At 32.4% G+C, this 13,345-nt stretch overlaps 1 protein-coding gene and 1 pseudogene across 3 annotated transcripts in view; one reads left to right on the forward strand and one right to left on the reverse strand.

Moving 5' to 3' along the window:
• TRAPPC8 (trafficking protein particle complex subunit 8) overlaps positions 1 to 13,345 on the reverse strand; it is an 87,375-nt gene that overhangs the window by 56,495 nt on the left and 17,535 nt on the right. For 2 of the 3 annotated variants that reach the window (XM_024757947.1, XM_024757949.1), the window contains 6 exons: positions 11,583 to 11,736; positions 9,157 to 9,250; positions 8,263 to 8,522; positions 7,797 to 7,912; positions 6,937 to 7,087; positions 893 to 993 (listed from right to left, as the gene is read on the reverse strand). In XM_024757947.1, the coding sequence (XP_024613715.1) occupies positions 893 to 993; positions 6,937 to 7,087; positions 7,797 to 7,912; positions 8,263 to 8,522; positions 9,157 to 9,250; positions 11,583 to 11,736 (876 nt within the window). The remainder of the gene's footprint in view (positions 1 to 892; positions 994 to 6,936; positions 7,088 to 7,796; positions 7,913 to 8,262; positions 8,523 to 9,156; positions 9,251 to 11,582; positions 11,737 to 13,345) is intronic. The other variant, XM_024757948.1, reaches the window with a different exon arrangement.
• On the forward strand, positions 1,902 to 4,833 carry LOC112408352 (small ubiquitin-related modifier 2 pseudogene; annotated as a pseudogene).

The following is a 13,345-nucleotide window of genomic DNA, read 5'->3' on the forward strand; positions in this document are numbered from 1 at the left end:
TATGACTACTACTTCTACTTCAACATTATAGGACACAAAACTGCCTTTGTGTTTCTGACTGTAACCCATCCATTCTACATAGAAAAGTCATATTAATCTTTCTGAAAAATAACTTTTATTATCAAGGCTCTACTCAAATATTCAGTAACTCCTCCATTTACTACTACACAAATCTTAACTACAGCTTAAAAATAATAATAAATGAGAGTTAATGTTCCCCCACGCTGATTTCTCTCAAAACACCTTTCCATATATACAAACCCTCTAACCTAGCCAGGGCTCTATTCCTTTTCAGCAGTAATGCTGTATCCAAAACATTGTTCCTGCCAATCACAATTACTAAAATGTCTTTATGGCTATCAACTACCAACCAACCTTTCTTTCAAGGTCTATTCCTCAAACATACCGTGACACCTTCTCTGGACCAGCTCATAGCCTCCTTTACAGGTGGTGAGTTCTAACTCCCATAGAGTTTCAACAGAACTCACTATGTGTACAAAACATTTCTCATTTTCTTCCCTGGACCATTATTTAACTCTCTGTGTTTGCCTATTTAACAAGGAAAGTTCAAACTAGCTAACTCCTGGCTTAACAGTGGCTAAAGTTAGAGATGTCCCCAAAATATAAATCACCCTCAATAGAACAAATAACCTCAACATTACATATAACAAATTCCTAACCACATACCCAAACAAAATTGGAAAGGAAAGGAAAATGTAGTAAAACCCTAGTTTTAAAAGATCATCTCACCTTATCTATGTCTATATTAACTTGATTTGGGAGCTTATTTAAGTTTAAAGCATAAAAAACAAAGAACCATTTATATCTAATAACCATATAAATGTCAAATTTACCTCTAAATGGATAGAACATAAATATTCTAGTCACCTACTTGCAGATATCCCTGTATGTCTGGATTGCTGTATCCATATAATGTGCAGGGTATGGCCTGGGTGCTCCTGGCTGAAGGAACGCTGACACTGCTGCCATTTCCTAGAGGAAAAGACATTATTTATAGTATTTCAAAAGGAAAATATTATTGTAGTTTAGCATTCAGGAAGTCTAAAAACTGGAATGAAGTTTGCTGAGTTTTTTTATGTATCCACATATATAAATCTGATAGCCTAATGCAGACTTGGAAAATATATGTATATGCTTTTAGTTTCAAAATTCTCTAGTCAAATTCCAAAGTCTGTCATTCAGTATTTAAATGAGTTTTTTCAAGAAGACCTAGTAAACAACTTCAGTCATGGTATATATATAACTATACTTTCAGTCATGGTATATATAACTACCAAGTGAGCCTAGCTTAAGATTTCTGCTACCATCTCCTCCTCATTATTCCCTATTCCTTAATGACTAAAGAACAGACCAATGACAGAACCATATAGAGAGAAACAAAATAAAGTGTGTCTCCTTCCAATGTACTGGCTTCAAAATTTGAAAACAGAGCTCATAACAGCTTGCACTATGCATCTTTTCAGCTACTTATACACCCTATAGTTTATATTCTATATCATACAGAAGGCACAGACACCATTTCTGAGACCTATACTACTGTCAATTTTCTAGGACTTCTTATTTCATTTTAAAAACCCATTCCATTGTTAATACTTCAAATAATATACAATAGTGCTGAAGAATTTTGAAATGAAGATGAGCATGAAGGTTTTGGCTTCCTAGTAAAATATTCTATTATGTCCATACTTGTGGTCTCATGTAGACCAAGTTTTAATAATTTAATTAGAAATAAATGAAACTTTCATACACTGGGGAAAAACTTGTTAATGCCAATCCACTCTTAGGACGAATAAACATTTTTCTGCAACAGTTTTTAAAATAGAAAAAAAATACAGAAATAATTTAATTATCTAAAAAAATAGAATTATCTAAAAACTGAGATGATTAAAGCCTTTAACCTGACAGACTATGTAAGTTCCAAGACAGAATGAACCATATCTGTTTCAGAATACCTCTGTATCCTTAGTACCCAGCAGTGTGCTGCTTTATTGAAGAAACTGAATGAAAATATGTGATTTTCACGTGAAAAAATTTTCCACAGCTCTGAAACATCATATTTTCTTAACTAGTTTATATTTTAACTAATATACATAATGATATACATAGAGATCTATATTATACCCAAAAATCTAATATATATTATATATGGTATGTTATATAAAAATACATTATATTTGCTATATATGAACTATATATACTGCATATATATACATCAATAAGTATACTAAGAAAAACTCCTGTAAGAAAAATAGGCCGCAATTCTAAGTTATTTTCTAATTTCATTCTACAAGAAATTACAAATCAATATACACACAAACCGACAATTTCTAAGGATACAGTGAGAACATTCTGAATGATCACCCCAGGTTACTGCACGATCTTCAGTAATCAACCATTAAACCATTTCTTGTAGTCTACAGTAATGGATTAATACATTTCACAAAGACTTTCATCAAGAACTGGAGTGATCTACTTAACCTTCAGCTAGTTATGACAAATTTAACTACAGAAAAACCACATTTCTCCAAGAATTCCTATTACTGGTTTCACCGTGATACATCTTTTAACTTTATAGTTAAATAACTAAGTATCTTCTTAATTATCATCGAAAAAGCCAGGCAATATAGTCTGTTATCAATTAGCTACTATGTGACTGGTAAATAGGAAAGAGATATTAGCTCAAATGAAATTTTTATTCATTCAAAAATAGTTTTTCTTAGGCAACAGGATCAAATATAGCAAATATAGAATTATAACCTTCAGCAGGAGAGGAAAAAGCTGAGCTTAGCTGTTGCTCAAGCAGGAGCTTTTTTTAATCTGTATTTTAAGAAAATATAAAACGAATGACTACACTTGGTATCTGTGTGTGGTTGGGGGGCTGGAAGGGGCCTCTCTAGAGACTTATGCTCCCAGTCTTGCACAGTTCTTGGTTTAAAGCAGGCTGCGCTTCCTTCCACGCTCACCTTCATGGCAATTACACTGGTTACAAGTTCCTCTTCCCCACCCCAGTGTTCACATATTGTTTTTGCATACTTTTTTTATTCCTTTATTTTTTTTTTTTTTATCTCAACCACTGCGCCACCAGGGAAGCCCTTTTTTTATTCCTTGAGATAAGCTCCTGCCATGCTAACCTGCCTCACACAAACATTTTATGCTCTGGTTACAAACATACATAGGTTTTATGAGACTCTCCCAGCCCTATTTTTCTCTAAGGCCTATTATTTTTAGGGCAGCTATTCTAGACTACAAAGATTTTTAGGTATGCATATATTATGCTACAGCAGCTATGCCTTTATTTTCCAGTGTTAAACTACCTTCTCTCATATAGCTGCTACTAATATGCCTCCATCTAAATGATTTAAATGCAGTATTTATCAGATGCAGATAGAAATGAAAAAGCTTAAGTACCATAAAATCATAGAAAGTTTTTGTCATACTTTCCTAAGATTTTACCAAACTTTCAATTTGCAGATGCATTGTGTACAATTTTGAAATTATAAACTTATAAATGATGAAATAACATTTAAGTGTTTGTGACTTTATATTAGCTCATACTAGATGACTATAAGACCAGAGACTGTCTAGCCAAGGACAATTCACATAATTTTTCAAACACTCTTATTCATAAAGGTAACATATTTTCAGTTCCTGAAGGTTTCTTAAAAGTTAGCTGACTTTTTAAAATTAAAAATACTAAGAAATAGGGCTTCCCTGGTGGCGCAGTGGTTGAGAATCTGCCTGCCAATGCAGGGAACACGGGTTCGAGCCCTGGTCTGGGAGGATCCCACATGCCGCAGAGCAACTAGGCCCATGCGCCACAACTACTGAGCCTGCGCGTCTGAAGCCTGTGCGTCTGGAGCCTGTGCTGCACAACGAGAGAGGCCGTGACAGTGTGAGGCCCGCACACCGCGATTAAGAGTGGCCCCCGCTTGCCAAAACTAGAGATAGCCCTGGCACAGAAACGAAGACCCAACACAGCAAAAGTACATAAATAAATTAATAAACTCCTAGCCCCAACAACAACAAAATACTAAGAAATAAAAAATAGTAATGTAATTTTGCTATTTTAGTTTTACAGTTTAAAATCACCTATTTTATTTTTATAGACATAGTATTAAAATAAATGCAAAAGAGATGACAGTTATTAAACAAGTATCTACATGCTAATTATCAATGAAGTAGAGTTCTTGTGTATTTTTATTCTTTCCACTTTCGTTTATAGCTTGTCTTTAAAAAGATTACGTAGGGGGGCTTCCCTGGTGGCGCAGTGGTTGAGAGTCCGCCTGCCGATGCAGGGACACACAGCGTGTGGGGGAGGGAGCTCACGAGGGGCACGGGCCCTCTCCCTCCTCCAGGGCTGCCGCTCCGCCTTCCGCGCTGCTTGTGTGCCCGTACAGGGCAGACCTCGTTTGTGAAAAGACAGCTGAGGAGACTCCAGCGCTCGCCATGGCCAACGAAAGCGGAAGAAAGGAGTCAAGACTAAGAACAACGATCATATAAATTTGAGGGTGGTGGGGCAGGATGGTTCTGAGGTGCAGTTTAAGAGGCATACACCGCTTAGTAAACTAATGAAAGCCTATTATGAACAACAGGGGTTGTCAATGAGGCAGATCAGATTCTGATTTGATGGGAAGCCGATCAATGAAACAGACACACCTGCACAGTTGGAAATGGAGGCTGAAGATACAATTGATGTGTTTCAGCAGCAGACAGGAGGTATCTACTAAAAAGGGAACCTGCTACTTTACTTCAGAATTCTGTTCCTCCAGACCAAGACTTTCTCAATTTGAAAACTGCAACTTGGTTCCACCACATCCTGACTACCACAATACAGTTTCTCTACTCTTTCATTTTCCCCTTCCCTATTCCTTTACTGTACATAAAGTAACTGGTGTATGTGCAAAAGCATATTGCATTTTTTTAAACTAAATGGCCAATGGTATGTTTTGATCGACATCAAATGGAGATGGGATAGCATACTCAGCAAGTTATTTTGCTCTCACTCTTTAACAACAACAAAAAAAACCCATAAAAATCCTTGCATACCTTGTTGCAAGGAGAATTTTAATATTTTTCATTTATCATTGTAAAACCAAGGACAATTTTATACCTTTTTTGTACATAGCTATTACATGTAGGGCAATCTGTCTTTAAATAGGGATAAATTACTCTAAAAGAAATGAATCCTATAGTTTTTCCTTCAACTTAAGCATCTTGTTTAAATAAACTTCTTGTTTAATTAAATAAATAACTGTAGAAAGTAACAGTGCTAGTTTACTCTTTTCTAAGCACAGAAAGCAGATTATAAATATATTTATGACAACTTTTCAATTACATTAAAAGGTTATAAGGCAACAAACATAGAAAATTCTTTCTGAAACACCCAGGTTTTATACTGATTACAAAAACTAACATAGCCAATGCTTACTGACACCTTATTATATAAATTAGATAGTGTGCTAGGCACCTTACAAAACTTATACCTTATCTAACCCTATGCCATTAGGATTCCCATTTTACAGATGAGAAAACTAAGGCTTAGAGATGTTCAATAACTTGCCTAAGATGAATTTTATTTGCACTGATATCTCCTTCCTATTTACCAGTCACATAGTAGCTAATTGATAACAGACTATATTGCCTGGCTTTTTCGATGATAATTAAGAAGATACTTAGTTATTTTAACTATAAAATTAAAAGATATATCACGGTGAAACCAGTAATAGGAATTCTTGGAGAAATGTGGTTTTTCTGTAGTTAAATTTGTCATAACTAGCTGAAGGTTAAGTAGATCACTCCAGTTCTTGATGAAAGTCTTTGTGAAATGTATTAATCCATTACTGTAGACTACAAGAAATGGTTTAATGGTTGATTACTGAAGATCGTGCAGTAACCTGGGGTGATCATTCAGAATGTTCTCACTGTATCCTTAGAAATTGTCGGTTTGTGTGTATATTGATTTGTAATTTCTTGTAGAATGAAATTAGAAAATAATTTAGAATTGGGGCCTATTTTTCTTACAGGAATTTTTCTTAGTACACTTTTATTGATGTATACATATGCAGTATATATAGTTCATATATAGCAAATATAATGTATTTTTATATAACATTATACCATATATATAATATATATTAGAGTTTTTGGTATAATATAGACCCCTATGTATATCATTATGTATATTAGTTAAAATGTAAACTAGTTAAGAAAACATGATGTTTCAGAGCTGCAGAAAATTTTTTCACGTGAAAATCACGTATTTTCATTCAGTTTCTTCAATAAATTTTTGAGCAGACACTGCTGGGTACTGAGGATACAGAGGTATTCTGAAACAGATATGGTTCATACTGTCATGGAACTTATATGGTCTGTCAGGTTAAAGGCTTTAATCATATCTCAGTTTTTAGATAATTCTTTTTTTTTTGGATAATTAAATTATTTCTGTATTTTATTTTCTATTTTAAAAACTGTTGCAGAAAAATGTTTATTCATCCTAAAAGTGGATTTTCCCCAATGTATGAAAGCCTGTCTCACACCAAAGTACATGTTCTTAACCAATATATAGTCTTAGATCAGAAAAAAACATTTCAAACAATTTTAAATCATTTTAAGAGATCAAAAAGCATCTTCTAAAAAAAAGTTTTTATACTGTGAATACAGTGAAAACTGTAATAAATTAAATAGAAAGTACTAATCAAATCTAAGAAACCAACCCTCACATATGACCATGTTTCAATGCACTAGTTTAAGAAAAATTCATCAAATTATCATAAATGAATTCAAAACCTATAAAGCATTGTATGCTATTTGAGTACAACTTATCCCCAGATAGTTTGCTTGCCATTAAATAAATAAAAATTTCTAAGTCATTTATGGTAGCAGAAGCAAGAAATTATAATACTACAGAATACCAACCAAGGCACCAGCTGCATAAAGCATTGCTTGATCATTAAGAAAATCTTTCTTTGCAGTATGATAGCAACTGTAAGCCAAATCATAATGCTGCACCAAAAAACATAAGTCAGCCATTTTCCTGATTTGAAGCTCTGGAGCTTCTGGTGGATACCTGTAAATACAAATTAAGTTAATAAAGGAATTTACAATTTATGACCTTTAAACCATTAAATATTATAAAATGTCTAAAAAGATACCCAACTGTCCAAAACATGAGAAAAACTGATCCTGTATGATAAGAATTCTACCTCCAAGGAGAGAGTGTCATTTCTCAAAGATATCTGGAAACAGACAGTTACATCCTTATTTATATAATTTATATCCCTATACTGAGAACTTCTCAACAGGAGGCAAGCATTTTCTCTATTGTCAAATTATGAAGTAAATAAATGATCAATTCCATGTGACTCACCTTTATGTACAGCAGAAAAAAAAAAGAAAATCTAAAATGGACTTTATTTTCCCCTAAAACAGGATTTTATATTAAACAAAATTTCTAAATATATGCCATGTCTTAGAATTATTAGACCTCAATACTTTAATATAGTTATTAATGAATACTTAATCTAACTCCATCTTTTTACAAATAGGAAAATAGACCTAAAATAAAGTGACCCTCCTTATTATTTTTAGATATCCAATTACTTATAGTTTTTTAATTTAATATAATTTACTTATGGTCACTATTCTTATCTACCCCAGCTTTGACCAATATGAAACTAAGAAACTAAAGACACAGTCATTTTTTGCAGAATGTCATATAATCAAACACTAATCAGAGTTAAACACAGAAAAACTAAAAACAATAATATTTTACTCACAGCAATCCAGATGTATTTTTTAGCTCATTAATGCTCTTTTCTGGAACTTTACTGCCACTAAACCATTTTTTAGTTGCAGAAAATAAAGATCGACTCAAACCTTTTCTTGATATTAGCTAAGAGAAAAGATTAAACATATTGACAAATATAAGAATTTAATATTTTTCTTTTACATACAAAAGAAAAAATTCTAAATAACTAAAGTTTTAAGAGTGAGCAAATGTGCATTTTAACATTGATTTAAAGAAAACTGTCCAAAATGCTGACGAAATCCCTAGTGAAAATAAATAAGCCTCTTCTAGGATTTAACAGAATTTCATCACTCATAGTAATGTTAATAAACCCTCATATTGGTCTATTTTTCAAACAAAAACTTAAATTCTTTAAATAACTTATACTACTATATTCTCAACTTTACTATTTACTGAAATTTTTTAAAATACTAGTGCAAATAATTAAATCTTACCTGATCATTTAATTGCCGAATTGTTTTCTCTATATGTGGCAAGAGGCCCCGAAATGTGAACTCTTGTATAAACTGTCGAATTCTATCATGATCAGTAAGGGTTAAACATGCACCATGAATAATTCCAGCATTTGCTTTCTTTGTTTCATGTAATGATGAAGCAGATTTTACATGATCTGGGCCATCAATGCTGTTAGAAGAGTCACCAGATGGGTCCAATTGAAGCGGGTGAGTTCTAAAGTTGTTTGGTAAGCCATCTACTGAAAAACAGATCTTTCTTTTACTCTCAGAAAACAACAGAAAATTGTGATATTACTACTATATTACTAAAGAAAAGAAAGAATGTTGGAACTGTTTATCTTTCTGTATTTCTTAAGAAATCTAAAACAATAACATTAAAGTTTTCCCCCTAAAATTTTAGGACCTGGGTTAATACCTGTTACACGTAATAGAAATTTTTTAATTCATGTAAAGAAATGAAGAAAAATAATGTTAAAATATAAAGAATTATTTTTAAATAGCATAACTAACCAATAAGAAAAATTATAACAAAAATTTTTAAAGTTATCACTGTCTAAACTGTAATTTAAAATACAAAAATAAAGCTCTCAAAATCATGTGAATTGGGGGAATAATTAATGCTACACATAATATCTTCCCTTGCTTTCTACCCCAAAAATTTTTTATGAAGCCTGATATATTACTCTTAAAAAACAAATTTTTAAATGTCAAAAAACATCAAACTCAAATAACTCAATAAAATCTTCAGAGGAAAAGCTAACCTGTCCATTATCTTTTTTCATCATGAAAATTCCCCCATCTTTTATGTATAAAGATTTAACAACAGTGCATATTTTCAATCAAAAGAGAAACTTAGAGAAAGTATATCAAGACCTTTGACTTCGTTATCTAATCCATCCAATGAAAGCAAGTTACTATCAGAATTCTTATTTGAAGTTATAGTACAAGGGCCATCTTCATATGATTCCTATCAAAATAAAATTTAAACAGCATTAATGGTTATATTTAATCATGTTTAAGATACCATCAAATTCATCAACAACTATGGTAAATCTCATTTTTTTTTGCTACAGCAACTCTTTTCTTCCAATACTCCAAATTCTTAACTTCTTCCATGTATCATATTCTATCACTTCAATCCACACCTACTATATTCTTAAATTCTGTTTCACATGCAACCTACTAACCTAATTCTTCTGAATTCGAGTTACTTCTATCTCAGTTTTTCTGTTTATATGTGATATGCACATGCTTATATGAAACCTGTATATATATCTATGTAAGGAATAATGGCAAGACAGATGGACTACTAGAGTCAAGCAGGGGTAAAAAAAGAAGGATGAAAAAAAAAAAAAGAAGGATGGTATGGAATCTGCTGGATCACAGATGCAGCGTTAATAGGTTGGAGTGCATTCTGAATACACAGAAGTGTTTTGGAGAAATATCCAATGCAAAAAAAAAAAAAAAAGAAAAGAAAAATATCCAATGCAACGTTTACTTGTAAAAGGGGCACTGATTTCAGCCAACAAAAAAAACTTTAAAAATACCCAGACTACTCCATAAGACCACTAATACTATGAGGTATTATTCTGAGTGCCAAATTTTGGGGAAAATATATAAACTAGAACTTAATAAGAGGAACGTGATCAGGACAAGAAACAGTCTAAAAACAACATTTAAGAAAGAGTTGAAGAAACAGTATATTTAGTCTAGAAAAATATTTTAAAAGACATGAGAGCTATCATGTATAATTTGAAAGTTGTCTTAATGGAAAACTGATATGGTCCCTATAGGATTGAGTATAAGCAAAGGGAGAAAAATTCTGGTTGATCCTCAAGCTGCTCAGACATGGAACAGGTCACCTGAGAAGACAATGAGTACTTTTACTAGATGAGGTCATTTATAGGTTTAAAGGAAATTAAAGCATTATAACAGGGGTTGGATTTGACAACCTTTAAACTATCCTTCAATCCTGGGCTTCTAGGATTCTAAGCTGTAGAATTTCTATAGCTCTGTCTTCTATTAAAAGTTCTCCAACTGGACAATCTGACTTATTATGTTCCCTTTCCCAACCTAAGATGGCTGGATTCTAAATTGAATATTTCAATACTATTCCTATTCTGAGTGTGGCCCTGAAACATCATTTAAAGTTCCTTCACATCCAACTGGTTCTTTTCTCTCAGACACCTTTCCCCAGCATTATCTTAAAGAAGGTCAACAATTATCTCAATATTAAAGTGAATAAAACTGGATTAAAAATTCCATATATAAGAAAGAAAAGGCAAATAAACAGATTATTAAACAATATTTATATTAGAACATCAAAAACTACATGAACTTTCTAATTCATATTTCTTAAAATAATATCACATCAAGTACATAATGTAGTTTAACTGTACAAAATATAAATATATTTTCCATTTACTTAAGAAATCCTCTTTCTAAACAAAAAAAAGTCAACTCTTGATTATCTGAACTAAGCATAGGAACTTGGCATTTGGCCACTACCAAGTGGCATAAAGTTCTACCTTAGAAGTTGGACAGAATGTGAAACCTTACACCCACACGCATTAGCCAACAGACAACAATTAACATTAGTCTAGAACTCTATATTAGAAGAGTTGATTAGAAAGAAACAAAACTTCCTGGAAATTCAAAAGAAAAGAAAATCAGAGGAAAGTTAGGGAAAAAAGCCCACCCACCTAAAAAGTATGAGCTCCAAAAGGTGGCCATAAGAACAGCATGTTGAAAATGAAGGAAGGCAACCCCAGAGCATGTGGATAATAAAGAATTGACTGTAAGCATTCATAATGAATTAAATGTACAAGCCAAAAATTCTATTCTCTACATGTTTGTTTAATCAATCTAATTCAATTCTTAATGTATAATTCACTTTTCATCATTTTTTTTTCTCTTTTTTTTTTTTTGGCTGGGCCCCGCGTCATGCAGGATGGGATCTTAGTTCCCAGAGCAGGGATCAAACCCATGCCCCCTGCAGTGGAAGCATGGAGTTTTAACCACTGGACTGCCAGAGAAGTCCCCACTTTTCATCTTTTAAGAATACAATCAATTAACACTGATATTATATACCTGAAAGGTATACACATAAGGGATTACTGCAGTTGGTTAAAAACAGCTTCTGAACTACTGACTTAAGAGCTCACATACTGATGGATCAAAACTAGCCAGATTCCACAAAATAACTATTAGTAATTCTACAAATTCTACAGTGATACCATTAGCCATAAAACTGAAATACAGCTTTTGTAGTTTGCTTCATTGTTGTTTTTTACATATACCTGGTTTTGAATACTATTTTTCTGGAGATACTGACTCCAAGGATCTGGTATCTGTTCATCTGACGCTCGATTAGGTGTTCGAGAATTAATTTTAAGTAAATAGCAACCCTGAGTTCCATATTTCTGTTTCATTTCTTCATAAATTGATTCAGCTCTAAAATAAAAAATGGAAAAGTTTGTAGCCAATAGGGAGCAGACCTTAGGCAATAATAGATATTAAAATAATACAAAAACCGTGAAAAAATAGTCCCCCCAAAAGAACAAAAAGTTAGAGGTAGAATAATTTAAAAAACTAAAAGTTCATGATCCTAACTGAAATTTAGCTAGCTTGGTTGTCACCTTAAAGCACAATTACCAAAGTATGCGTCATGGAATAAAATTTTGCAGGATACTCTTATGTTAGTCAAACAGAAAGTTTTGGTGGTCAAGCTAGTTTGGGGAACTACAGTAAGCAAGCCAACCAGTTTCTTTTGCAGCAGACCACCTCAGAGCCTTCCATTTGCTAATATGTACTGTGAATTTCCAAAGAGTGGCTTCAAACTTATAGATCAGAAACTCTTTCAACTATGTGAACTAGTCTGCAGGAAATACAACTTTGCGAAATTCTGTCTTAGAGAACATTTATCAAAAAATGTAAGTGCTAAATAAAAAAGTATAGCACCCCCCAAAAATTCATCTTTCACTGCTAGAGTTTACCCTTCCCTTAGCTGTCTCCAAAGGGACACAGTTCAGAGGAAGAAAACCGAGAAAACGCAAGAAAAGCAGCCAAAATATTTATTATATAAAAATCCACCCTTTTTCTTGCAAAATTTTTAATAGCTGGATCCATGAGCTAATCTCAGATACAACAAAAAGCACTTGATTTCCTTACTTTTAGTTAACTAGACTTGCTAGTTAGTGGCAGACAAGACACTTCAAATGATAAGTCAGCCTAAGAATCAAACAGTACATTCTGATGGAAAATGAAATTTTGGTACATAGAGCTAACCTAATTTAAATAGCTTTTTTTTTTTTTAACCAAAAAGCACATGGATAATCCTATATCACATTCAAATGCAGAAGCTAATACTATACAAATAACAAGCCTAACAAATAATTAAATCATATTACACACTATAAAATGAAAGCTGGATAAATAAAATAGTTATAAATTTGTATAAACACAGATATAAGTATACGTGTATGTATATACACTCAAGTACAAAAAACTAAACATCTACTTGCTTTACCAATGACACTGCTAAGCATAAGAACCACTGATCTAATACTGCAATTATCACTTAAACATCCTAGTTATAACCATCCAATGTGGAAGATATATACCATATTCAAATGATAGAAACTAATTTTAATAGCCAGTTCAAATTATTTCTATTTATATAGTACACTTTATCCAATAGGCTACAGATTGTTTATGATGTCAAAAAAATTCTAAAGATTTGTAACCCTCAGAACAATTCTGTGGTCTTAGAGAGGAAAATTTATTTTAAAACGATGGATTGTGCTCATAACAAGGGCAAGAAATAATTATTTAATTGCATATCCTAAACAGCATTGAGATATCAGAGTAACAGTTTGAAACAACAGATTAATTTGATCCACATCTTGAACCAAAATTCAAAATAAACTGCAAAGCCACAAAAGTAAAATTGTTTTAATATTATCTTATTTTTCAAGAACTCATCTTTAAAGATATCTATTCTCTTATCCCAAAGATAAAAGGACTATGGCAAATCACTAATAATGAACATTAAAGGGAACAT

The sequence above is a fragment of the Neophocaena asiaeorientalis genome, unplaced genomic scaffold, assembly GCF_003031525.2.
Source record: "Neophocaena asiaeorientalis asiaeorientalis breed wild unplaced genomic scaffold, Neophocaena_asiaeorientalis_V1.1 scaffold126, whole genome shotgun sequence".
NCBI classification, from domain to species: domain Eukaryota; kingdom Metazoa; phylum Chordata; class Mammalia; order Artiodactyla; family Phocoenidae; genus Neophocaena; species Neophocaena asiaeorientalis.